This window comes from Natator depressus, chromosome 2 (genome assembly GCF_965152275.1).
Source record: "Natator depressus isolate rNatDep1 chromosome 2, rNatDep2.hap1, whole genome shotgun sequence".
Taxonomy (NCBI): domain Eukaryota; kingdom Metazoa; phylum Chordata; order Testudines; family Cheloniidae; genus Natator; species Natator depressus.
Genome location: NC_134235.1, coordinates 2,229,853 through 2,257,376, shown reverse-complemented (window position 1 = coordinate 2,257,376; position 27,524 = coordinate 2,229,853). Strand labels below are relative to the sequence as shown.

At 53.0% G+C, this 27,524-nt stretch overlaps 1 protein-coding gene across 3 annotated transcripts in view; it reads right to left on the bottom strand.

Annotated features, from left to right (window-relative positions):
• Positions 1-27,524, bottom strand: part of MROH1 (maestro heat like repeat family member 1) — a 111,027-nt gene that overhangs the window by 23,433 nt on the left and 60,070 nt on the right. For 2 of the 3 annotated variants that reach the window (XM_074943658.1, XM_074943657.1), the window contains exons 22-34: positions 26,882-27,028; positions 26,683-26,709; positions 24,082-24,204; positions 23,529-23,608; positions 22,877-23,012; positions 21,495-21,590; positions 20,776-20,880; positions 19,420-19,555; positions 17,983-18,095; positions 15,202-15,354; positions 13,493-13,647; positions 12,351-12,516; positions 11,309-11,505 (exon numbers count right to left, since the gene is read on the bottom strand). In XM_074943658.1, coding sequence (XP_074799759.1) covers positions 11,309-11,505; positions 12,351-12,516; positions 13,493-13,647; positions 15,202-15,354; positions 17,983-18,095; positions 19,420-19,555; positions 20,776-20,880; positions 21,495-21,590; positions 22,877-23,012; positions 23,529-23,608; positions 24,082-24,204; positions 26,683-26,709; positions 26,882-27,028 — 1,634 coding nt within the window. The remainder of the gene's footprint in view (positions 1-11,308; positions 11,506-12,350; positions 12,517-13,492; positions 13,648-15,201; positions 15,355-17,982; positions 18,096-19,419; positions 19,556-20,775; positions 20,881-21,494; positions 21,591-22,876; positions 23,013-23,528; positions 23,609-24,081; positions 24,205-26,682; positions 26,710-26,881; positions 27,029-27,524) is intronic. The other variant, XM_074943659.1, reaches the window with a different exon arrangement.

Genomic DNA, 27,524 nt, shown 5'->3' with positions numbered 1-27,524 from the left:
GCCGTTAAAGTGATCCAAGACAACAGACTGAAAAGTGAAGAAGTCCAGAGCTACTATAAGGAGGTTTTGTTTTTTTTTGCATTAATATTTTATTGGTAGGGATTATTTTGTTGCAAGCAGAGAGCAACATATGGGAAACATACATTATCCTGTCAGAACAAAACAAATATTAGTAATGGCTAAATCTTAGGCTTCTATACAAGAAAGAGGACTGTGTTTACCACACATGTAAAGAAAACAAAATCCCAGAGAAAGAGCAGCTTAGTGTCAGGGACTTTTAACCCAAGACTGCCATGCTCATGCTATTCGCTTTGCCTGGAGAACAAATGGATATAAACTGGCCACCAGGAAATTTAGACTAGAAATTAGACGAAGGTTTCTAACCATCAGAGGAGTGAAGTTTTGGAATAGCCTTCCAAGGGAAGCAGTGGGGGCAAAAGATCTATCTGGCTTTAAGATTAAACTCAATAAGTTTATGGAGGAGATGGTATGATAGGATAACATGGTTTTGGTAATTAAATATTCATGGTAAATAGGCCCAATGGCCTGTGATGGGATATTAGATGGGGTGGGATCCGAGTTACCCAGAAAAGAATTTTCTGTAGTATCTGGCTGATGAATCTTGCCCATATGCTCAGGGTTTAGCTGATTACCATATTTAGGGTCGGGAAGGAATCTTCCTCCAGGGCAGACTGGAAGAGGCCCTGGAGGTTTTTTGCCTTCCTCTGTAGCATGGGGCATGGGTCACTTGCTGGAGGATTCTCTGCTCCTTGAAGTCTTTAAACTACGATTTGAGGACTTCAATAGCACAGATATAGGTGAGAGGTTTTTTGCAGGAGTGGTGGGTGAAATTCTGTGGCCTGCGTTGTGCAGGAGGTCAGACTAGATGATCATAATGGTCCCTTCTGACCTAAATATCTATGAATCTATGAAAAAAAGCCTAAACCGCGGTGAGGGAGGCTCAGCAGGTTTGGACGGACTGGCTGCAGAAAGACCCGCATGTGCACAAAATTCGTGAGCGCTGAAAGTTCTCTTCTGCTGCTGTAAATGCACTCGCCATGTTCTGCAGCAAAGTTGTGTAACTGCAAAAAACCCCAAAAGATCCTGGCTCTCCTTAGTGACAGTATATAATCTTTTCTCCAGCGTTGTCCAGAATCCAGACTAATGATGGAAAAATATAGAATGAACCATTGTACACATGGAAATTAAATGGATACACATGACTGCTAAAGAAATATTTCTTCAGCCTTGTTTTTATTTGTGTCCTTTTATCTAGCTCTCTCCGTCCCAGCGCACACACACAGGGTGTGTTAATAACACGAGCTGTATACATGGAAAAACCTCTGCACGCAGGTGGCACTAAACTAATGGCAGCTGCTGGGTTAGCCTCTTTTTGAGGCATCCCCTTTTACAGGCAAACTCTTGATCATCCGCGTGGGGCAGCTGCCGAGCGTGCTCCCAGGACGGGTGAGTAAGGAGACTAACTAAAGAACAAGGGGTGCAGCTGCTCTGCACTAAGTTGCCCTTCCTCACCCAGAGAGTGTTTCCACTCCATGGGCGCAGGACAGACAATGCGGCTTGTTGCCTGCAGCTTCCCACTTCTTGGAGGTGCCCCAGTGGGCTAGCCATGTCCTCCCACAAACACAGGGAGGCATGGATCAGCTGCAGAGGGTTCTGAGCAATCCATACAGAAAAAAGAGTAGCTAGGAACAAGAACCAAACCAATCCCGGACATCTGCCATGGGCAGGAGTTTCCCAAACAGGCCGTCAAGCATGTTTTAACTGGCTACTGGCACAAGCCTACCTCATTTGGCAATCCTGGCCTCCATTTTGGACCCCGTGTATAATCTGGCCCATCAAACGCTGCCGTTCTCTACTTTTTCCATCACAAAATGTTTTTCCTACAGAACTAGTTTGCATTAACTTTAGGGACTGAATTCTGGGGGTAAAATGCTCTTTAGAGCCTTACAGCTGCCATCAATAACCTCCTACAGCAGCTTTCAGAAAAAAAAAAAAAAAAAAAAAAAAAAAACAGTCAGCCTGGATTTACAAATGATCAGTGATGGCAAATCCACCACACCCTGTTAAATTAACCATTGGAATCATTACCCTCACTAGGCCTCATTTCCAATCTGAACGGGTCTAGCTTCTACTTCCAGCCATTGGATCCTGGTAGTCCTCTCTGCTAGATCGAAGAGCCCAACGTCAATAGTTGTTCCTCATGTCAGTACTTACATAGTGATCAAGTCTGCCTTTAACCTTCTCTTGGGTCGGGTGCATGGATGGAGCTCCATCACTCTAGGGAAGGGCTTCTAATTCTTTCATCATTTTTGTGGCTCTTCTCTGAACCCTCTCCAATTTTTTAGCATCTTTCAATTGAGAGAGAGACACACACACCCCCCTACAAGAGAGCCATTTAATTGTTTCCCTACCATTGCAGGAGCCTCAAGCACCGGGGCACCCCAGTGCCTTCTATTCTCTACCTGGGGCACGGAACAGTCTAGTCTCCTGGGGGCTGCAACAGTTGGGTCTGATTTCTGTGGCTGGGTTTAGTGCATGGGTCGTGGCCTGGGCTCACCAGGGTCAGACATGATGATCTAGTGGTCCCTTCTGACCTTAAACTCAGACTCCAAATCCATCTCCTGTATTTGAGGTCATGGATCTATCAGGCATTAGTCTCTATGAAGGGTCAAGGGACCCTTTGTTTGGCATGTGTAGGTGCTGGGCAGGAGACCACCACGAACATTGTATTGCACAGGACACCACCACACTTCACGCAGCGAATGACCACACCCATCTTGGGACGTGAGATCCCTTGAATTTAAGGTGACCCAAGCTGTTCCCTTCTTGGTCGCTGTACTGCATGACTGCATCCAGATACAGGTACTGCTCATATCCAGCACCAGCTTCAGCCTCCTTGCAGCTGAAGCCTCCAGAAAATTAGTTTCAGAAAATGAACGGCACAATATATGCAACTAATTCCCATGCCTTCTCTTTCACGATGGCTGAAAATGGTTTTAGATTAAGTGGAAGAATGGGAGAGCAGGTGATCTAGCATGCTAGGTTACTTGTGATACCAGCTTCATATATACACAGAACAGCTCTCCAGTTCAACATCTACAGGAGAAGCATACACCAGCTATCCACAGCTTGGATGTCAAAGCCCTTTGACTGGGGCGATGTATCCAGTCACCCAGCTCCCAGGGGCAGCTGTTGAATAAGGAGAACAAAGTCACCTTATTTACATGTTCTGTATATTCCACTCAGTACTGAATCCCAAGTGTTTCACGTCAGTGTTCTTCAGACTTGTCTGCAATACCCAGTCTTAGCTACATCGGTCATGCCGAATGGCCTTTGGAAGAGGCAATATCTGCCCAGTGTGTTAATACAGCAGCTAGCGCGCCCTGAACACTGCTGTAATACCAAGAGCACCCCCCCCCCACCACCCCGATGTCAGGGTGACCTGTAACCTTTCTGCTGAGCAGGAACTCTGATCTACAGAAGCCTCTGAACTTTTCCAGTTGCATTCAGCGTAAGCAGCAGCCTGGGCCAAGTAGAACCCAGGGACTTTAAGTAGTGATTTTCTTGGTGCACAAGGAAATTAGCATAAAAAATTAAATAAGATGTGCATGGCTTTGGGTGGTGGGACAGTAACTTTCTGGCCATTCCATACAAGGGTTCCAGCAGCAAGTTACAGAAGCTATTTTGCACACAGATGTAATGCTGCATTTTAGGGACTGTGCTGACCTCTTTGTTTAGAAAAGTGTTTTCATACACCTTTTCCTAGCGTGGTATGAAAAGATAGTCCAGATCCACTTCTCTGTAAGCTGCCAGCCCAGCCCAGCCCACAGGGGCTGTGTATCCAGTTAACCAGGGAGCTGCTTTCCCCACTCAGTTTTTGGTTGTCAAAGGCCCCACAGGGAGGAAGCCCCGACAGCTGGTAAGTCTGACTCGGGGACTGGCGAGATCTGACCAGCACATCAGAGGTACTGCATGAGCTGGGAGAGGGGTTTGTTCCTCATGGTGCCCAGTGGGGACAGACTGCTGGTCAGTCAGGAAGACAGGAGTGTCTAGGAATGGCACTGTATAGCTGAGGGCCCCCAGTCAGGAAGAGCTGGCCACACCATAGCGTAACCCTGGATGGCCAGTAAATGTTCCTGGCTGCATCACAAGAGGTATGGGGAGGGCTGTGGTTTGAGGGGACTAGCGGGAAGTCGAACAGCTGCACTGTGGCCAGACTTGTGGTATAATTAACAGCATTCTGATCAGGGTACAGCAAGGAGAGATCCTGGTATGTTCAATTTTGTGTTTTTCTGCATCAGTCTCCAAATAACTCAGTCTCCACACAGCAGCTACCTCAAGGGAATGGATTCCACGGTGGAGCCCAGGCAAGGACCTGCCGGAGGCCTGCCCGATGAACTAGGCGAAGGAGACCGTGTTCTGAAGCTGTCCTGGAAACTGTAGACTTTGTGAGCAGGCCATAAGCCATGACCCCTCAGATGAACAGTTAAGAATGCAGCCCCTGCCCAGTTGGACAAGCCATGGATATTAAGGTGCTCGCTGGTCCTACAGAAAGCAGGGGGCAGGTAATTGTGCACAGAAGAGTCTCAGTTCAAGAATCCCCCTATCCTGTGACAGGGATCGTTAAACTGAAGCAAGACACAAAGCCAGTGAGCCACATCAACAGCCTCGAAAGGCAGCTGGTTAAAGTCAGTCGTTCGCTAGGTTTGCTTTTTCCAGTGTCCTATAGCCACTTCCTGGCTTCCCAACAAAAGCCCATCTCCTCCAAGGCCTTTTCCTGCCAAGCTATCGTATTCACCTTGACCAGCTCTTTGGCATTTAAATATCAGCAAGACTTAGAATTCAAAACATGTACAGGAAATTATGGATATTGCAACCAGCTCCTGGGAGCAGCCTGGAATTTCACATCTCTGCATTTTTCCTGTACCTGGGACAAAAGCGATTTTCCCCGCATTAATCAGCAATGACTTCAAACGCAGAGCCAAAGTTCACCTGTTTGCACCCAATGCAGTAAGAGCAGAACCAAACCCCAGGGACTGGGACGTTCTGCTGGCAGCGTCGATGGGCCAGGCGAGTCTGGATGTGGTTGGTAAGAGACCCTCCCCCCACCTCCCCAGATGTAGCCATCTGATCAACCGATATCACCGCAGCTTCCTGCCCTGCAGCAATGCTGCGGCTCTGGAGTAACACCTGCAAAATTCAGCAGAGACCAGAGAGCACTTGGCCTTGCCTATGTCGGGTTTCTTCCGGTTGGTAGCCAAATCTCTAGATCCCCAGAAAAAGCCACCTTTTCACCTGAGCACAAAGGCCACACTCAAGACAGTCTTCAGGGAGCTTTAGTCACATGCCTGCTATTGACCTACTTAACCCTGTACTGGAACCCTTTCCAGTCCCGCCACTCGCCTTCAGTCTCCACTGCGCCCCATGCCATTCTGCTAGGTGCCCTTTGGGAACATTTGCCAACGGAGTTGGAATAGCGCCCCCCCAGGGAAGGTGTGAGTGCCTCACAGTCCACTGCTGAACTACCTGAACCAGAGAGAACCCTGGAGAGCCCCCCTCTGGGAGCTGCAATGCAATAGTGACCCATCTGCTCTCTTCCACCCTCAGCGCTGAAGACTTCAGGATAATTCAGGGACTCCCTATCCCTTTTGCAGCCAGCATATTGCAGGGAAGAATAATCAGTTCCCACTCAGCAGAACTGGGTCTTCTTGCAACCTGACACTCTCTCCAACAGGTCTGGCCTTTGCTCTGCCTGACAAGGGATCAGAGGGGCCAGTGCCTGTACTGCTAAAGGGAGGCACTCGGGAGGAAGCATTTTAATGCTTGATCCAATCTGCGGCCAGTGGCCCCCTCAGACAGGACAGCAGCAGTCCCACTGTATTTGGATTCTTGCCCCAACTGTTCCAAGAGTCAGTTTTTTGGAGGAAGATCTGTAGTTTCTGGCTCCTGCATCTCCCTCCCTGGGAGGCAACCAATTGCTCCAAGTTCCTTTAAGTGTTCCTCATGTTATGGTGGTCTGGGGTCTGGCTGAGATCTCTCACTGTGCATCTTTTCCAGAAGTAATTAAGGAGGAGGAAGAGCGATTTGAGAGAACAGACAGTTCTGGGTGCACACGGCCAAAGCCACAAAGAGTGCAAGTGACTTAAGGAATGGTGAGAATTTCGGTCAGGGTTCACAAATAGGGTGGCTGTCAAGGCTCCCGCGAGCGGATCCCAGAGAACAGAACCCTCCCAGAGCTGGGCTGGAGAGTGGAGGACGCAGCCAGGAGGAGGAAACAGCAGCCGTGTGGAGCAAGCTCAACTTTAGCTTGAGCCACTTGAGCAGATTTTTTTTTAAATTTTGTTTTAACATGTGGTCTAAATAAAACACTAATCAGAGACCAGCTTTGCTAGCCAGCGTAACAACCTGTTTCCATTCATTACAACTTTGGGCTGGAAAAGCTACCAGAGGAATTAGTGGCAGCTTTCCAGGCTGAACACAGGGCCTATCAGGCTTCGTCAGATGCAGTTTGCATCACTTTAAAGTTTGTCATGGGCAGCCACTAATTCAGACTCTGTCCCTCCTCCCCCAGCAGACAGAGCACAGCTTTTCCTTGCCATCGTCCCAGCACAAACTGATGAATGGAGCTTGAATCCCCTAAAGGGGCTACAAGTCCCAGTTCTGGGTCCATGCAGCCTTCCCCATGCAAGTCGGATTTCCCTGAGTAAGAGGCCACAAAGAGCCACAGTAAAATCTGCAAACCGCCCCCCCCCCAGGCCAAGGGGAGTCCGGCATAGCTTCCCCTTGCCTGATAAAAGCGGGGCAGGAATCTCCAAACATCAAGTGCAGCACGTGCCTCACAGACACGATCCAGCACACAGCATCTATGCAAATCTTACAGTCCGAGGGCAAAGGAGGGTTTTCCCCCCCAATCAGATTCTGCACGTTTTGCTGTAGCCGCCCTGGGCCTGTGACCACCTCCAGTGACTGCAGTGGATCATCAGAGGCAAGGCTTGAAGAGGGGTTGCCAAGGCATGGAATTTGGTAAGAAGATGCACGTTTACCGCCTAGTTTTCCTGGATCACTGGCGCGCTCCCCATGTGGTTTTGAAGGCGGGTGCCCCATAGCAGCGATCTCCCCAGGAGCGTTAAGGGTGCAGCAGCAGGACACAGCTTTGCTTTGCTGCCACTGGGTGCATCAGTCAGAGCCTCAGGGTCACTTGAACGGACTGAATTCAGACAGCTTGTGGGCACAGCTGAAACCTGCAGCCTCCAGCACGCTAGTCAAACCAGCGCCATCTACTGGTACCAGTACAGAACTGCCTGTCGCCTCTCCCCAGGCAATGAAAGAAGTGCTGCTCTGGATGCAATGAGAGCGTGAGTTTTGTTTCCTTCATGCCAGTAGGTGAGGGGGTGCTGGGCACAGCAATCCTGGTTCAGTGCCACCTAACGTGGGCTTTCCCCAGCGTCTGCCTGGGGAACAGCCAGTCAGGCTCCTCTTCAAGATCACATCGGCCCCAAGTTTTGCCCCCCAGTGCCAAAGAGGAGAGTTTACAGAATCCCCCCTGCTCGGGGGGAAGAGGGGTTTGAAAGCATGTTGTGCTTGTGCAGGTCTTTCACACGGCAACAAGGGAGGGGACGGCTCTCACCAGGGAAGGGACACTAAGAGCCCAGACCCAGAGGAGTGACTTGGGAGCAGGGACAGAATCTGAAGTTACCCGAACTCCTTTTTGAACCCTGCTGGCCCTTCGTCCTGCCTGCGACCCCCAGAGCTAAGATCAGAAAGGTGGCTTGCGTCCCTCGAACCCTAGACACAAGCCAGCAGCATGTCCTGACTGGAGCTGGCCAGCAGCCAACGGGAATGCCAGGACTGATGAGGCTTTGCTGTGAGGCACATGTGCTGGGTGCAGATGCAGTCAGTGAAGTTACACCATCCCTCAGCTTCCAGCCGCCCCATGATCACGGACAGCAGGGCACAGGGCTGGGCTCCCTCAACACACGCTCAGGCACAGCTGGGAGGCAGAGCCAGCCCCGTAACACCGCGTGGCAGCGGGGATACCAGCAGTCACGGGAGCTTGAGGCCACTGCGTCAGCCCACAAATCTCTTCAGCAGGTTTGACTGTGGCCAGCGCCACTGTGCTCATCAGCCACATCCCACCGAATTGCTGTTTGCTCCTCCAGTTCTGGGGGAGGGGGGAGATGGACTAGCCCCCACTGCACGCCGGGCTTCCTGCTGGAAGTCACAATCCATCCAGGAAGCTGGTGGACCAGGAAGAGCGCCAGGCCAGGACTGGCAGTGCCAAGGAAGCCGTACTGGCGCCTGAGGCAGCAGAGCACGGATGACCAGAACCGCAAAGCATTTTCCAGGCCACACGATCCGGCCACAAAATGGTGCAAGTCTGATACGCTCAGGAGCGGCCTCGGGGCACATGACACTAAAGTCCCAGAAACCTGCCTGCCTGCCAGCAAGAGCCATCTCACACACACTGCAGCCTGACTGGCTCTTGTCTGACGGATCACCCTCCCAGAGGGTGCCCTCCCTCGGACGTGTTCTCTCCCAGCCATCAAGCACTCGGTGCCCTGTAGGAGGAATCAATGCTTGGATCTACATTTGTTATTGACCAAGACATTTGACAAAGAACTCAGGACTGATCACGTTAGATGAGGAACTCTGCCCACTGAAATCCAAGTTCAGGGCTTGACCACATGTGCAATTGCTCTGGAATAGCAATTCTGCTTTAAATTCATGTCCTACCTTATTCCAAAATAGCTGTCGTGTGCAGATGAGCCCTGAGGATCACAAATGCATTAGGCTTTCCCCCAGTTTCCCAAACTCTGCCAGAATATTTCATTTATAAACACAGCGCACAGACGACACTTGCAAGCAACCTACTCATCAGTAGCCACATGGGAAGCAGCTCCAGCATTGCAGGTAGCCAGTCAGAGAGCCTTAGCACGTAGCCCCGTTTGGGCTTTACGGACAATAAAAGCAAGTGTCACTGTGCAACATGGAAGGAGAGACAAAGGTGTGGAACCCGAGCAAGAACTGGGGAAGATCTGGTGGAGGAGGGATCTGAGTCAAGCTTGAAGGGAACTAGCCATACAATTAACTCACTCAGAGGGGCCACAAACCATGACCAGACTGAACGGAGGGATCCAGATGAACTGGAGCATGAAGGGCCCGACTCTCAGTCACACATGAACGATCCTGTATGTGCACACGAGATGATCAAGAACCAAGGTCGGAGTAGACAGATATCACAAGCAGAAGCAACTCAACATGTCACTCATTTAGGCACAAGACTTCCTGAAGAGGTGGCTTAATGCTACTAGCGAGAACGGGTCTGGACAGGCCAGTCTCACCTCTTGGGCAGCTGGAGAGTGTGGATTAGTATCCTGTAACTCCTGCTGTCAAAGCACCTGAGCCAGTGGTGTGAGGCAAAAGCACACAATCACCCACAAACCGCAGGCGTGATCCTTGCCCTTTACTAAATGGCGAGCGACAAAGTTCCTTAAAGAAGTCTCTTCTGTTTGCAATAGTGGTATAATTTTCCGGCCCATGAACAACATAAGCCCAAAGAAAGATTCAGCCTCCAGCTGCCCTGTCTGTGGGAGAAGGGTGTGCAGATCAGACCTGAGCATGCGCAGGCCGCTAGCTGCCTGAAGGGGGGCACCTCTAACACTCCAAGGACTTTTGTCTAGAGCAGCACACAAGTGTGTATGCCAGCAGCACCTACAGCTTGGGGGCTGGGTTACTAGTCTGCACAGCCAACCTCTAACTTATTCTGCAAATACAACTAAGTCCTTTCAATTGGGAACTGCGGAGTTACAGATTGTGCAGGGATCTACGTATTACCGCTGGACACAAACCTTGGCTAGAGACGAGAGAGAACTGCTAAGTTGTTTTAAGAGTAAGTGGATCACTTGCTTGAGGGCAAGGGAAGAAAAAGCTTTGGGGGATGCCCAGTAAGACCAGAGGCAATGCTTGTGTGTGTGTACCTGACCATTGCTGCTGCCACTGGAGGAGGCATTCTTCAGATTGCTGATGGGGTGGCAGGTCACCCAATGACCAACCAGCTTTTGGAAACCAGGCCTAGAAAGGCGAGTTTGCAAGACAGCCATTACCATGCAGTACTCTTCACGAAGGCACTGCCACGCAGGTTCAGGGTACGCACGGAGAGAGCAGCGGCTTTATGGCTTTTCCGTGGCGCTCACCAGTCGTACCCAAACCCTCCCCCCCATGCCTAGCCCCGCTGAACGAGCGGGAAATGAGGCAGAGGAGTCAGGAGGGCAGCACAAGATCAGACAGGAACAGAAGCCAGGTCAGTGTCCACCCACAAAGCCATCTTTCCTCGTGAGGGCAACGGAAGCCCTTTGGCCCAAAGCACTGCAGAAGAGTAGCCTGGTGACCTGAGGAGACTAGAAAGGCTGAAGACACAGAGCTTGGAATATCCTCCATGCACCAGAGCCATGACTACTGCCAAAAGCAGGCGTTCCCCAGTAACGCAGAAAGGGATGGTCATCGGCAGGCTAAGCCCAGAGAGTCAGGAGAGCAGTCTGCCAGCACGGTCACAGGGAGCCGAGGACCAGCGGCTGGCTGCTGTGAGGGTGCTGGAGGCGATGGGCGGTACCTAGAAGGGACAGGTCAGAGCTCTGCCGCAGCATATGCAGATCACCGAGTCAGAAGTCCAGGGACTTGGCCACTTTCCCAGCCTGACCCCCTCCCTGCAGGCTGGCAGCCAGAGCACTCAGGACAAAGTCTCATGAGGGGGCTGCGCTGCCCCCTCTGCAGCAGCCCACCCTAAGGGGAAATGGGGAACGCGACTCCCCATTCCAGTGCGTCAGTCAGCGATTAAAACGTGCCAACATTTGGGTCTGCAGGAGACGGAGCAGTTTGTACCCCAGTTTCCCCCGGGCCCCGTTTCCAAAAGGAGCGCGCGTGTACGGGCAGTTTGGCAGAGGGGGTGTCTGCACGGAGGACATGGGGAAGAGCTGCAGGGCTAGGTCGGGGACACCATGCCCTGGAAGTAGCAGTAGGCCAGGGCGCGGCGCACACCACCTCAGCACGTGGGGAACAATGCCACAAGCACAAGCGTGGCTGGAGATTGATCCTGTTCTGTGGAAAGCCGAGCTCTAGCCACAGCCTTTGGCTCAGGCCTTCATCCAGAACCGGCTACCGGCTTCGTGTGATTCACCAGCCATCTGATTACACGCAGGCAGCATGTGCGTGTTTGTGAAAAACAAAGATCAGTTCCACAAGGCAGGTAAAACCAGCTGCCTCCAAGCCCCCAGCACCCTCTGCTCTTTACCTGCAGGGGTCCAGGTTTCTGGTCCCTAGGCTCCGGCTGGTGCTCTTCCTCTCCTTGGACTGCAGGTTCTTTGGTAGCTGGACACCCACGGTGCAGCTGACTCGCAACAGGAGAGCCACAAACAAGTGCGGGTAGAGCCCCAGCACCGCTGCCCCAGACTCCGGAGCAGACATGATCTCATGCAGAGCACATGTGGCCTGAGAAGAAAGAGGATTAGGAAGGGCCGGGGCGGAAGAGAGAAATCGTCTACTCCCCACTAAGACCTGTTAACGATACTCGATAGGTTATCGACTACAGCAAGGAGAGCTGCGAATCCCCTCCTCCAGTTCAGAGGCCAACAAGACCCCAGCAACCAGCCCATTGTTCAGCAGCCCAGACATGGCTTTGCTGTAGCCAGAGTTGGAAACAGAGCAGAAAAGCCACCATTAGAACAGCTGGATTTGAAACTTGCATGTTTCTAAATCGGGGTCTGAGATCGGCACCTGGCAGGGAGAGCACAGGAGATCTCATAGCTGGAGTTTTCAGGCAGGAAGATCGCGTGCACATCACGCACACAGCTTGCGGAGCCCTGCTCCGGCTGATTTAAAGAGCTGTAATTACATGGCCCAGAATACACAGGGCTGTAAAGAGGGGAGGTGGGGAGGGAAGGAGTGTTTGCTTTCAGCATGACGGATTCTGTACCATCTGCACTTGGTTCGGAGGAGGAGGAAATTGTCACAGCTGCTTTACTCCTTAAAAAGCTGCCAAGCAGGGATTAGGTTTTTGACAGGATAAAACGCAAAGTGATCTCCCTAGAGGATGAACACCTGAGAGGTTTTTTATGAGCCCGTGGATTAGCTCTAATAGGCATTATACAGTGATGCGTTATTTCCAGAGTCCAGGCCTGGCCCAAACACCTGAGCTGAGGAAATGAACAAAGCAGGCCAGGTGGGGGGATCTGGAATGCCATCTTCCCTGGGGGCTAGGAGCCTGGCTAACAGAAAGCATGGCCCCTTTGTGCCGGGGGAAGGGTGGCAAGGCATGGGAGCGGCAGGATACTTACAGCAAAAGGGAGGGGAGTCGCGATGCGCTCATAGGTGCTCCCCAACAGGAAGGATTTGTTCTCTTTGTATGGCACATCCCGATTCACCTTGTCCAGGAGCAGCTCCAAGATCTGCGGCGTGAGGGTTGGCTCCGTGGCCAGCGCCTTCCACATAGCACAGGTGTGACTAGGTTTTGACAAACAGGAGGGTTAGTTTTGTACCCGAGCTGCCCCCGTTAGTTTGGTACTGGCTCCTAGCTTTGAGCAGCAGCAAGCCTGCGAGTGTCCTGGCACGACGCTGCTCAGCTCCCCACTTGAGGACAGACATGGGTCTCCTCTCCTGGCCTGCAGTCCAGAAATAGAGCGAAAGGGCTACCTACCACCCTGGGGCTTTCTGCCTGGCTCTGTAGCCGTACTTGCAGCCTAGTTAGGACATCCAGAATCCTGCCAGAGGAGAGGCAGGAGACAAGCCTGTGAAGATCCCCATGGAGGGAGGGAATTGGTCTGTGACATGGGGGGGTAGGACAGAGCCATGAGAAGAGAGAAGAAGAGAGAAGTTCAGAATTGACATCAGATGAAGCCTCCGGGCAACCCAGTAGCTCCCGCTGCGCACACCCCTCCAAAGGGAAAGGCTGGGGGGCCGCCCGGCTGCAGTTGGATGAAACACTCCCTCTGCATAACACCCCAAGGTTGGCAAGGTGCATTACGGGGTTTTCCCCTTCCTCAGGCCATGATCAGCTGGCGGGGCCTTTGCTTTCCCCATTCCCTTAATTCCTATGCCTCTAGCACCCCTGCTCCAGCAGGGTCACAGTGGGGGTCACATGCAGGGAGGGGGGAGGGGGACACATGCAATAGAGGTGTGAGGGCAACCCCAGGGCCAGGGCTGGATGACTCCGGGTGGGTGGCCTAAGCCATCACAGACTCACTAATGCAGGCTACCGCACTAAGCAATTCCAGGCCCTTTTTAAAGGCAGCTCTCCCGACAAGTGGACGTGCTGATCCCCGAGCACAGGAAGGGCATTCCAGCAGGGTCCGATTACCAGGGGCAGGAGCCAGAAGATTAGCTGCAGCTTAAGTGAAAGCTTCTCCGAAGCCCAGCTCCTCTGAGAAGGAGAGCGAGAGCATGCAGCGCACCAGCCAAGGCAATGGCGCGAGCCAGGTACCTGTCAAAGGGCAGGGAGCTGCCCAGCAGGCTGGACACAACCGCTGTCTTATGCTGGGAGGCCAGGATGTAAACCGTCTGCTGAGCTGCCTTCCTTAAGTGCTCCTCATCCACCTCCTGCAGCTTGCTGTGAATCAGAGCCATGATCACGGGCACCTGGAGGACGAGAGACAGGAGACGTGTAGAGAGGAGCCGGGACGGGTTCCCGGCACGCTGTTCAGACCCAGGGTGGCAGGGCATGGGGCCCTCCAGGCAGGCTGCCAGCAGAGGAGGGTCGTATTAGCTGGCTAAGCTACAGTCTATGGTAGATCTCACATCCTGCCGTGCGGGGGGCCGGCAGTGATCTGGGCAGGGCCCTTAGCCCTCTGGGGTCCTGAGGAAGGGGAGAGGCAACAGAAACGAACATTAGCCAGCAGTCCACTCCATCCGAGCCCCCAGCCCTGCTTTTCCTTCGCTGCGTCCAGCAGCAATTCTCTGGGTAGAAGGATGGAGGGGGCTGCATCTGAAGCCCATGAACACGACTCCCCAGCCCTCCAAGCACCCCCAGGCCCTGAGCAGCTCCCAGAGGGACAGGATGAAAGCTCAGCCCCTGTACCACGCCCTCTGCATAGAGCTCAGTGCCACAGACAGCCTGCCAGCTACGTACGCTAATCACATTGACCCAGTCAAAGGCCCAGCTCCTGGAAAGAAGCCCGCAGGCCAAATGGCGGGAGCGAGCCGCACAATGCGGTCAAACAGAGCGGGCCTGGCAGCATACTCCAGACAGGAAGTGCAGAGCGGCAGGGTGCTCTGTCCCAAGCGGTGCTCAGGTTTGGCCCTGGACTCAGAGGCTTCGCACCAGTTTGGATTTCAGACATTGGGCTGGACAGATCTGACCAAGAGATGAAGCACGTAAGCTGGAGCAGCCCCAAGCAGGATAGAGGCTAACAGGGGGAGAACAGCCCAAGGAGTGCAGAGGGAGAACTGCTTTTTCCAAGAGGGGGAAAAACGCTTGGCCCAGAAGGTAGAGGAATCAGATGAAAGAAGCCTCACATCCAGAACCTCTCACCCGCCGGGCTTCCAGCCCTCCTGCCCGGCAAGGCCCCCAAGGATCTCACAGGGAGCCCCAGTAAAGCACCGGAGGCCAGAATGGCTGATAAACCCAGGGAGCAGGCCTGGCAGGTGGCAGCTTCCCTACACCTGCCAGCAGGTGACTCCAGTTCCAGGGCTGCAGCTCTTGTTCCAGAGTCACTCTGCCAGGCTGGGGAGCAGGACGAGGATGCTGAGTGATGCCCAGTGACTAAAGAGCAGCACTGATGGGGCAGAGGCACAGACATTCCTCTGCCCAAAGTTCTTTGCGTCCTTGTCCTGCTGCCACCATATTTACAGCCAGAGCTCTTCAGGGCAGGACCATGGCGTGTCACCTAGCTCAGAACCTGCCCCATTTCCCCCCAGCCGGTGCACGAACGTGCCAAGTTCCTGCCCTGCAGAGCATATTCCATAACCTGACTGCACCCTTCATCTGGCAGTAGCACCCAGACACCAAGCCCTTCCCCAGAGTGGGGGCTGCTAGAACTGGTAGGGACCAATGCCCTGCTCAGACCCAGCAGCAAGGGAGAGCACGGCATAGCAGAATCCAAGAGCCAGCTCTCTAAAGGAGGTCTCCTTTTGCCCTGGAATCCAAAGGTAACAGAGGGAAAGCAAAGGCCAGGAGAGAACCTAGGGCTTTACCTTTTCCAGTAACACCCCTCCACGCTCCTTCAGGAGGGCGTTGATCATGACAGCAGCAGCTCGAGAGCAGTTCTGATCAGGATCTGCCAGCCCTTCAAACATCGTGAGCAGAAGGCTCATCAGCTGGTCAGGTGGGAGGCGCTTCCCAATCACCTAGCAAGGGAGAAGGGAGGAAGAGATGTTAAACCTAACATGATGGGGATTAGAGCACCATTAACCCAACGCACTTGAAGGTCACTGAAATGCAGACACATCTGGGGCAAGACACAGCAACTAACACAGCAGTGCTGCACAACTCACAGTCGGAATAAAGAACCTTACGCCTGGCTACTATACAAGGAGGCAGAACGTAAGAGTTGGAATTTGGCCAGAATACAGTCGGTCACATGCCATAGAAAGGGTCTCAGAATAGAGAGTGTGACTGGAAAGGCTCAGGACCCTGGTTTGATTACCCCCCCACCCCAGCTGAAAGACAGCAACCCCAACCTCCCACTGCGGGCCTGGTTCCCTACCGACTGAGAGAAAAGACCCCAAAGGAACACCTGGGTGTGCCATGGATTACGGCTGTCTGGCTGAGACAACAGGCTCACGGCTCCAGGCCTTTGCCACGGGGATCTCAGTGTTCTTTAAAAATCAAGTCTGGCCCAACCGTGTGACCTGTGGGGCTAGTGCCACCCTCTCTACGCTCTAGGGGGTGAGATCGAGAAAAGGAGGAGCAGTTCCTCAGCCAAGGAGCTGACTTTCTACCTTAGACGAACTTAGAGACAGCCAGAGGTGCAATCTCAGAGCAGCTTCGGGCTGACCCTCACGAGCTGCTTGCTCCTCGAAAGGAACAGGGACTGCACTGGGCAGCATGGACACTACTTCTACTCTGAAGTTAGCTGCTCTGTGACTAAGCCAAGGACTTCAGTGTCCAGAGCTTTCATTCCATTAGAACTGGTCACTTCACAAAGGGAAACTGAGGCAAAACTGGGCATTTAGAACTGTCCACTCCGCACTCAGATGCGGCACCAAGAACCTGACATATGCCATGGGGCTGGTGAGGGGGTGTGGAAGCCATGCTACTGGGAGAGATGTGGCCCCAGCAGAATCCAGACTCTTCAGTGCTCACACTGCCGGAGAGTTCTGTTCACCTCACCCGCTGGGGCAGCTCCTCCACCCCGCAACGGGCACCTGTGCTCCCAGGCCGGGTACAAGGACCCTGAGAGCTCACAACTCCCCTGCTACTATGTTCACGGCCACAGCGACGGGTCGATGGTCACTTCAGTGACAGCACATCAGAACCCCCTTCAGGATCCCCATGGCACGGACAGCTCTGGGGCACTGCAGGACAGCTGCCGTTTTCCTGCTACTTCCCAGCAGGCAGTGCAGGCTGCTGATCCTTTGTGAGAACAGAGGTGCTCACTGGGGGGCACACAAGACGGGCTGGGAGCTCCAGGCCCGAGGTCCAGTCCCGTTACCATTTGGGTAGGAGGCAGACCCCCTGCCCATTGTATAGGTTTAGTCTCAGGTGTGGACCCGTTTCTTTGGGGGTAGGGTCAGGTTAGTACTGGAGTCAGAGGGGCAGGGACAGGAGACAGGCGAGCGATTGGCCCTGCTCCGGCTGCCCACCCCCCTCACCAGGAGGGCAGCTCCCACGGGCCCAGACGTGCATGTTCTAACCGCCAAGTGCAGAGACTGACCCTGCAGCAGGTCTGCTATCCCTAGCGAACGTACCTGGCCAGGGTCAGCTGGGCCTATGACCACATCGGATCCTACTGGCGGAGAGGGCATGATCAGTCCTTATGCCCACAACCCCCATGCAGGAAGGCAAGAACACTGTACCACTGCACAGACGAGGAAGTGGGCAGGGAGGGGATGGGAGGGACTCCCAAGATCCAGACACCTCAGTGGCTAACCCAGGAGTGACACAGCTTGCTGATGGACCATTCTCGGCCCACTGTGCTCTCCCACAGCCTCCTGGGGCACTCCAGGGTACAGCTCGGCAACTGGAAAGGCTTCTGGTTACACCCTCAGCCGCCAGACCAGGACATCTGCTATTTCCACACCAATAGCTTCACCCCCCTCAGCCAGCATCTAGGGCCAGGTCATACCACCAGCCACAAGGAGCAGTCAGCTCCCCTTAGGCAGGTTGGGTTACTTACCTGAGCCCAGGTATTTTGCTTATTCACACAGAGGTGAAGGCTAAGGAGTTTGGAACGAGGGGAAGGAGCTCAAGGGGGCAGGCTTGAAAGAAGCCAGGTGTTCCCACTCTCCCCTGTGGGTGTCTCCTATGAACTCCCACAACGAGATGTAGGGCACCATTTCCAGGATAAGAACCCTTCTCTTTAGGGGGTAAAAATTCACTTGGACCAAGCTGGTTAGCGCACTTTGGGACAGAAGCCAGGTCCCCCGTTCCACTGACACAAGAGTGTACAGGACACACGGACAGGCACTCCTGTTTGGAGCTCTGGATTTGCAGTTTATAAAACAGGTGCCCAAAGGCAGTCACAGGGTTCAATAGCAAAGCCCCTCACATGCCATGGCCTGGCAGTTCTGGACACTGGTGTTTAGAGCACTTCTGTCACCAAGTGCTCCAGACTCTGAGCAGCCCCCTCTCAGTCATCCAAACCCAACATGTGCCACCAGTACCCCACAGTTGGGAAGAGCAGATTTCAGGGCACAGCAGCCTCCAGGTCACAGACAAGGGGACTGGAGCCTTCGTGAGCTCCAGCCCCAGAACACGACATTTACCCTGAAGAGACCAGGATTCAGTGACAGGTGCAGGGCTCTCAGCCTTACCATGGCAATGTTGTAGCACGTATTGAAGAGAATGGTGAAGTCAGGGTCTTCCAGGCCTTTCTTCAGGTCTTTCAGCCTCTCAACCATCTCATCTCTATAATCGTGGGCGAATCCTACATGCGAGACAAGCAGCAGCAGACTTAGCAGAACTGCTCTCAGCCGTGACTTCACCACATGCTTTATACCTGGCACCAACACAGCACCTCTGAAGTGGTCGGAGGTCCCCCAACAGGATCATTACACCTCTTGGCTGCCTGCCCTCCCCCGGGAGTTGGCACTTTATCTTCCCCCACCTGAAAGTGGGGCTCTAAAGGTGAAGCGACTCACTCCAAAAAGCCCCCTGCAAGCCAGGACTAAACCCAGAGTCTGAACTCCCAGCTCTGTGGTCGAGTCATGTTTGCTAACCAAAAGAGGGGGAAAACAGAAACCCCTTATGTCATATACAGCCTGCTTTTCCTCTGCAGCATCCCACAGCTCCACGGACTCCTTCCCAGTGGAGGAGCGCCCTCTCCTGGGCAGAGAATTTTCTCCTCAACTCCAGGATCACGGCTATTGCATTATTTGTGCTGCACAGTGTCAGACAGCTCCAGGCACAGACCAGGGCCCAGTTGTACTACTTCCATTCGTACAGCACCACCAAGAAACGTCCATGGAGCTGACCAAAAAAAAACAAAACGCATTTTTCCCCCAAAAAGATTTTCTGCAAGAAAATTTCAGTTTTGCGAAAAATAAATCAATTTTCCACTGGGGGGGGTGGGGGGGTGTCAAAATGACTACTTCCTAGCTCCCCATCTGGAAGGCTCTTGTCAATTTCACTCTTGACCTGTGGGCTAGCTCCAGGAGGTGGAGAGGCAGGAAGCGAGGACTGTCTGCCTCGCTGCTACCTGGAGATGTGGGGTCAGGCTGAGCACCAGCCTGGGAGGCTCTTGTCAATTTCACTTCCGGGGGGAGGGGCACAGGGAAGGTGGGAAGCTGAAAAATTCCACTGTGGTTTTCCCGGAACAGAAGCTCTTTAAATCTCAGAGGAAACGTTTCATATTTTTGGTGTTTCATCCTGATTTGGGACAATTGTGTGTGGAAAGGGATCCCCACCCTCCCCTGCAAGCTCTGGGCCTAACCCCACTCATTGCAGCACAGAGGATATTGAAGTGATTATTAGGACATTTGAAACCTGAAGCTTACGGGTCAGATATTCAATGTCAAGAGAAAAAAAGAGGGCTATTCCTTTCCTTTTCTGAGCACGTCCCACATCCCACTCAGAAGAAAGCATCAGCATCTAGTTTCCAAGCACTCCCTGGTACCAGGCAGTGACCGCGAAAGGGGGATTTCCCTCCCCACTGTCTGCCAGGCAACAGGGAAGAGGGCTCCCTCGGCACTAGCTGGTGCAGACGGTCCTAGGTAGCGACACCGCTCTCCCTCCCCATCGCATTCATTTACCTTCATAACATAGCTGTATGTAGAGCAGATAGTAGGCACAGTCCACAGCACACAGGCGAATGCTGGCAAGGGAGTCTGAACACCGGGGGGAGAACAGTGCAACCAGCACCCCGAGGTTATAAAAGGGCACCACAGTCTGAGCAGGAGAGAGGAAACACACACATGGGTGTTAATGAATGGCGTGTCCTTGGTATGCAGCATAGCAGGGCAAGTGGAACAGGTCAGGAGTTACCAAGGGAGGGCATACAAGTGGGGTCCCTCTGGGATCAGCTCTGGGCCCGGTTGTGTCCAATATCTTCATCAATGATTTAGATCATGGCACAGAGAGTACACTTTTTAATAAGTCTGCGGGCAATACCAAGCTGGGAGGGGTTGAGAGTGCTTTGGAAGACAGGATTATAATTCAAAAATGATCTGGACAGCCTGGAGAAATGGTCTGAAATAAACAGGATGAAATTCAATAAGGACAAATGCAAAGTGTTCCACTTAGGAAGGAACAATCAGTTGCACACATACAAAATGGGAAATGACGGCCTAGGAAGGAGTACTGCGGAAAGGGATCTGGGGTCATAGTGGATCACAAGCTAAATACGAGTCAGTGTAACGTTGCTGGAAAATGAAAAAATAAAAAACAAAAACAAAAATGAACATCATCTTGGGATGTATTAGCTGGAGTGTCGTAAGCAAGACACGAGAAGTAATTCTTCCACTCTCCTCCGTGCTGATTAGGCCTCAACTGGAGGATTGTGTCCAGTTCTGGGCACCACATTTCAGAAAAGATGTGGACAAATTGGAGAGAGTCCAGAGAAGAGTTTAAAAAAAAAAAAAAGTAAAAAAAGAAAAAAGGGCTAGAAAACATGGCCTAGGGACAATTGAAAACACGGGGTTTGTTTAGTCTGGAGACTAGAAGACTAAGGGGGGACATAACAGTTTTGAAGTACATAAAAGGAGGGAGAAAAATTATTCTCCTGAACCTCGGAGGCCAGGACAAGCAGCAATGGGCTTAAGTTGCAGCAAGGGCAGTTTAGGTTCGACATTAGGAAAAACTTCCTGTCAAGGAGTTAAGCACTGGAATAAATTGCCCAGGGAGGTTGTGGAATCTCCGTCATTGGAGATGTTTAAGAGCAGGTTGGACAAACCCCTGTCAGGGATGGGCTAGAGAATACTAAATCCTGCAGTGAGTGCAGGGGACTGGACTAGACGACCTCACGAGGTCCCTGCCAGTCCTGTGGTTCTAGGGACCAGTGCAACAGGGGATTGAGTTTCCTGCTCTCCGCATCCCCTATTGTGAGCGAGGTGGTGCAGGATCCCCATTACTGGGTGGGATGAGCATGTCTTTACACTGCATTTACTTACACTGACATTCAGTTTGTCCCGGTAGAACTCCAGCAGCGTGGCACTGACCTCCACTGCTCGCTCACGCTCGTGCTCTTTGTTCGACCTGATCCATGGGCCTAGATGCTGCAGAGGCAGACCCAAAGACGAGAACTCAGAGGTGGCTGAAGGCTTGCCCCTAGACCATGGAGTTCTAGACACAGCCCAGGGCCTATGGCATCTACAGAGCATTGCGTGCTGGGGTTTATCAGGGTTAGAGTGACAGCCTACACAGGACACACAGTTATGCTCAGGAAGATAACTGCAGTCTGAGGGATGGGCCAGTTCTCATAACTCTGGGTTCAAGCAACTCCCAGGACCAAATCTGCCAAGGGCAGATGTTGCCACCTTCCATCTCTCTATGGCACACGTGTCCTTTGGTCCACAGACTGCCCAACTGAACTCCCAGTCTGTTGTTGAACGAGGAGAGTATTGGGCCCTGAGACTAGGGGTGCTGCTGTGTAGGGCTGAGCAGGCACGGGCAGCCCAGCTAGCCATTGTGTGGCTAGTGAGTACCAGAGGTGGCTGAGATATGGGCACCTCGCTTTAGGCCCCAAATACCAGGGACTAATGTTGAGAGAGTGACCAGAAACCCACATCATCTTCCTCCCTTTGCTCAGCATTAGGGTGGTGAGCAGCCAGCTAGGTAGTAGCCAGGAGCATTCCCACTCTTCCGCCCCCCAGGCTCTGGGGCCACCCACCTCGAACATGCTCTGTAGTCCATGGGGAGTCAGGTCCTTCTCCAGCATGCTCTTCAGCAGTTCCTTAAGGGCACTGATGGTGTCATAGTAGAGAGTCTATGAGGAGGAAAAGGCACGACATTACCACCAGGTGACTGCTCAGATCTGTCCCAGTGGAGTCGGTCTGGCCACAGAAGGGCACCAAGCTTTGTGTGAGGCCTGTGCTAGCCGCTTGCTGCAATAACTGGCATAACATGGAGCAGCAGCAGCTGCCTTCCTCTTGGGTGCAAAGGTGCAGCTCTCAGAGACACAAGGCCCAGCAAGCGAGGCCTCCCCGTAACTGGAACTGCTTGGCCACACAGTCTAGTGACCCCAGGGGGTGGAACTCTCAGAAACGAATGGCTCCAGCTTAGACTGCATGGCACCTGCTAGCTGGGGGCTGGGAAAGAAGTTTGCTAGGCTGTAAAGACCCTCCCCTTTCTGAAATCTAGAACTTCCTGGCTCACTAGCCTTTCTCCCAAGTGTGACAAGTCCCAGGAGGACCTTTGGGCCCCACATGGTGCATTCCGGTTCACAGAAGGGATCCCAGAAAAACACAGAGGGTTTCAGACTCTTGAGGGAAAGTTTGTAGGAGCTTTATTAAAAGCTGGTTTGAGCTGCCTGCCCCTGACCTCTGGTTAATGGGACAAGCCCAGAGACAGCTTCAATTCCTGCTTTGCAGTTCATGTGAAAGCTGCCCTCTAACTGCAGTACGGAACTTTAGGGGCTACTCTTTAGCGGCATGTTGCAAAGGCTGGGTGGCAAATAACCAGGCTGTTATTCGTTACAGCTCAGCCGTATGTAGATCTTCGAACAAAACCCCATCACTTCAGCCCTATGGGCTTTCAAAGGCCGCTCAGATAAAGATGCCTTTTTCACCAAACGGACAGTTTGCTGGGTGCCTGGGTTGTTCTGATTTGGCTCTGGGAACGTGGTATTAATACACCTGGAGTTTCTGGAGGCTTATCAGTGAATCAGTGTTTTCTTACTCATGTTTTGTGTGCAGGAGTTTACGGGCCAGGTTTCCCCAACAGGTGCTGCACTACTCAAGTGAAGGAGAATTGAAGCGCGTATTACACACCGGAAAGGCACCACTGACAAAGAACTAAGTGGCTCATGGGTCTGGCCTGGCACACACAACTTTCCACCAGTAAGGCATCATTTCCAGTCCAGCTGAGATCAGTGACCGGCACCATCTCAATGCTGTTCTTCAGAACAGACATGACCGCCGGACACCAGCTCTGAATCCCATTGGTGCACTGCCAGAACTAGCTAGGAGCAGAGAGGGCCCCAAACACCACACAGACTGTCTAGCTCAGACAGCTCCCTTCCCACCTCAGCCTGCTGGCAGTTCAATTCTCTACCTCCTTGTGCAAGGCATCTGGCATGTGCCCATCTCTTTCCTTCAGGACGTCCAGAGGAGGAAGGGCCAGCACGCTGCTCAGGCAGGTATCAATCAGTTCCACGTGCTCAGGCTCGCTAAGCGGAGGCTCCAGTATGCTGATCGATGAGTTAAGGGAGCAAGTGAGCAGCCACATGCCGTTCGCTAAAGGGAGCTACCTCCATACCAGCCACCATTTTAATTTGCATTCTTGCTGATCTCGCTGTGCAGCCAGTGGCGGAACTGTTCTCCACATCTGTGTCGGGGCGGACACATCTGCAGGATGTTTAACTCTAGCTCAGAAACAAACTCTCTCTCTCGCGCAGAATTTAAGATGAAGAGTGAGGCCCTTGGCTTTCTATTTTGCATGAAGAGATTTTAGTGCAGAGCCTGAGCAAGACGACCAAGCGCATAACGCAGGTGGGGAGCGGGGGTGGGTACTAGCGAGAAGTTTTCTGCAAGGATTGTCTCGATCCAAATTCCTGGGGTGCACATATGGACTGGGGCACGCGCTGGCCAGGCACTGCAGATTTGTACTTGGTTTTCATACCACTCACGTGAGACGGCAGCTCAAGCTGCCTCGGCAGGTGGTTTCTCGTTATTTCCACAGAGGTGGGAGTACAGGGAAAGGATACACCAGGTATGTGCAGGAGATCATGGCTCTCTGGCGAATAGGAGTTCTCAGCAAGTCCAGTGGTTCTGTTTTGATAAACTCCTAGCATGCAAAGGGAGAGAGGTTAGCAGAAATCCATCACCATCTCAAAGGCAGCTCGCCCTGAGCAAACCATAAATGTTTGGACCCAGAAAATAGGCCACACAAGGTCCTGGAACAACTCCACCTCCACAGAACAGCCATGAGAACAGCCATGAACCCTGCCTTCCAGCCAATCTCCCCACACAGCCTCCCACGCAGACCACCGCTGACCCTGGACAGTCACCACACCTTCTTCCCATGTTCAGCCTGCTCATTTGAGAGTCAGCAAACCATGTGACCGTCCTCCACTTCCAATCTCCGCACGCTTTGTTCCCCGCCTGCACTAACTCCCTCCCTGCCTGCCCCCAGGAAAGGGGACAGACACCCAAGAACCTCCCCCAGAATCCCTGGCTGAGGCAGAGTTGTGTCTATCTAACCCAGCCCTCCAGTCCTGACCTAGGTCTCAAGAGAAGCAGCCGAGAATTTCCTCTTACCATCATCTGAGCTAGGAGCTCTGCTTTGCGGGAGAAGATGAATGCATCGGACTGCACGCTGTTATAAATGGCCTGGCTGATCATGCAAATGCTCCGAATGAGGCACAGCTTCAACGTCAAATCCTGAGTGCAGAGAGTGCAGGACAAGCAGTGAGGTGCAGGTCTAAACCCAGCTGTATCTACCCATATGCCGACTGGGGTGCACTGGGCTGGCAGGCTCAGCCACCCGTCAAAAGGTGAGCACAGCAGCTCTTTCCTTGCCTGCCTCTATTCCGGTTGCTCTGCTGTGGGCTCAGCCAACTCTGCCTCTCGTCCAGGTTACAGCCGCTGAGGCTGGTCTACACCCAAAATACAGGTCGATCTGCGATGTCACCCAGCACTGGGAAAGCTTTAGTGCCCTCAGAACAGTACCTAGGTCAACTCAGGCTGTGCCCACGCTGCCGAGGGAAGTCGACCTACGTGCCGCAACTCCAGCTACGTGAAGAACGTAGCTGGCGTCAACGTGCCTTAGGTCGAGTTACCGCAGGGTCTACACGGTGGGGGGGGGGGGGGTCGTCTACGGGAGAAAGTCTCCCGGCGACTTACCTTACTTTTCCCCTCGGGGGGTGAGGGGGTAGAGTACAGGGGTCGACGGGAGAGCTATCTGCAGTCAATATGGCAGGTCTTTACTAGATCGATCTCAGAGCGTCGATCCCGGCTGTAGTGTAGACCTGCCCTTAGTTTTAGGTGTAGATGTGACCAGGTTGACAAAAGGATTCTTCGTCAGCCTGGCTTCCGCCTGTCAGAGGCAGATGACCTGCATCGACCCAAGGGGCTTTCCTGTCAGCGTAGGAAGCGTCTACACAAGGACGCTGGAGTGGCACAGCGACAATGCTGTCCCTGTACCATGGACACCTCCCCAGCTAGCACGCATCCCAGCCCCCGAGGGCTTTCCAGCCGGCGAGCTCCTGATCCGAACGCAGCCTCCACCCAGCCAGCAGTGCGCCCGAAGAGACGCCTTGCACCTCCCACCTGACGAAGTGGCACCCAAGGACAAGGTGTACGTGCTGGAGATTCAAAGCGCAGAAGCTGCCACCTTAAAGGGAGCCTTGCTCCAAGCCCAGTGTTTTTAAAACGAAGAGCTCGGGAATCTGCATTTCGGACAAGGCCTCCAAGCCTCCCGAGGAAATACCATGGAGCCATCCAGCAGCAGGGCCGAGACACATGCCTCACCAGCAGACAAATGTATCCCTGTCCATTACTACTTACTCTGCTGTAAAGAGCCAGGCTAACCCCCAGGCCCACAGCAGGTGGGAACGTTCCTCACACTGCCCGTGGCTTTGCTAGTCACCCCACAAGACAGCAGACAATCCCTTGCAGCGCCAAAAAAGGGACTGCCGCAGGGATTAATGTAGAGGGCCCCGATCCCTTTAGATCTAGGGTATGCAATAAAAAGGACAAAGGCCTGGTTCTTCTCCTGGGTACGTGCAAGTTGAGACACTGCTCTGCTCCAGGCACAGCTCCCCAAATGAAGGCATAGTCCTAGTGCCCCCCCTTCACCACTCCCCTCCCCGGGGACCCTATGGAGATGGCTGTGGAGCCAGCAGCATGTTTGCCAGTGAGTGTCCCAACTGCTCAGAGCGTGCCCAGAAAGCCATGGTACAGAAGTGGTTAGTGCCAACAAGAAACCAGAAGGAAAAGACATTAGTGAGTCTGGAGAAGGAGGTGTTCTGGCCTGAGATTTTAACTTGAGCTTGACAAATGCCACGTTTTATTCCTCAGTCTTTTATAGTAGCAGAATGCAGCTGCCTTCCCCTCCCCAGACAGTGACCTGGGTATCTGGCCACTGAACACCTGTTCTGGGTGGGTAGGGACTTTTAGCCGAGCTGTGAACCGTGGCTAGACCTCGGGGGCCATTAAGCTTCCCCACCTAGTTACATCAGTGCTGCTCAAATGAGCTGGGGCGGGGGAGAAACGGCACACCAAGGTCTAAGGGGCAACTGTGCTCTGGGAAGCAGCAGTGCCGGAGTGGCACATGGGCTCTGGGGTTATTTTCCAGTTTCTGCAGCACAATTTGAACACACGAGGCTGACAGACCCGACCACACTGCCTGGGGTCTGAGAGCCAAGCTGAGGGTCTCCTTTTCACGCAGTCACCAGTGAGAGGTTCTGCAAGGCAAAGGAGGCTGTCCAGGACACCTATGCAGCCCTGTAGCTTTCAGTGAGGTTGCACAAAAACTGAGTGCAAGAGGAAACCTGCTGAAGGCACACAAAGGAAGGAAGAGACGCCAGCTCCCTCCTGCTGACTCTGCGGGGCTTTAGTGACTACAGCCAGCCGACCTGGAGAGCGGAGTGCCATTTTAGTCTCTTCCAGACCAGAATCATGCTTTCGGCCCCTCTGATAACAAGCACTCGGCCACAGGGCAAATCTGCTGTTCACTCTGTGATGGTCTCATTCCTCCCCAATGCCAGACTTCCCTGCTGAGAGCACTGCACAGAGACCCCAATCACGAGCACTGGTATTTAGTAAGCTAATAGTTTACTCTTTAGAATGATCAAAACAGAGAGACAGAGAGAGGCAGGCAGACAGAGAGTAGGTCAGATTTAATGCCTCACACTGTACCTTGGTTTCTACCTTTATTCCCAGAACCTGAACAAGTAAAAAAAAAAAAACATGTTAGCAAACACTGAAGTGAGCTGCCTCCTCCCAAGACACGGCATGAGCCCCTCCAGGGGTTGGCATGGGCCCTTTCAGGTGCAGCATTTGCACACCCAGCTAGGCTGCTCTCACTCATTCACACGCACACGGGCAGGTCACCTACCTTGGTGTCAAAGTAATGGAAGATGTTCCTGAGAATGTCTGCTTCAATTCTGGACAGCACGAGTTCTTTGGGGGCATACCTAGCTACATAGCCATAGCATAAGATCAGGGTGCTCTTTATCTTCTCTGCTTCATTATCGCTGCGGTCCTGAGACAAGATAGGAAAGAAGCTAGAGAAGGAAGTGACCTGTTGGGCCACCCAGTCCCTCTCCATGAGAAGGCAGGACTGGTCCCCTTGTCCAGTCTGTCTGTGGTCCTGGGATGGGACCTCCCCACAGAGGGTGGGGCTCAGATACTCCTGGTTCCCTTTGTATTATTTTCCTGTCCATGCTGCTGTTTGCAGCTCCCCTGCAGATTTCATTACCATGCTGTTTACATGCCTCTGCCGGAGTAACGTGGTTACTAGGACATGGGCCGAGAGAGGACTGTGGCAGTCCCTAGACTGCCTCCAGCGCCATCCTGTGCAGGACCATAAATGGAGCGATGCTAAATAGCCACCAGTTTGCAGAGCACATGAACCCAACTTGAGAGTATCCATGTGAGAGACCGGCTGCCTATGAGAGTTTGGGTTCTGTGCACTAGAATGACAGTCAGCAGGGTGGGTTAGCCAGAGAATTCTTTCCAGCTGCTGGCACTTTGCATGC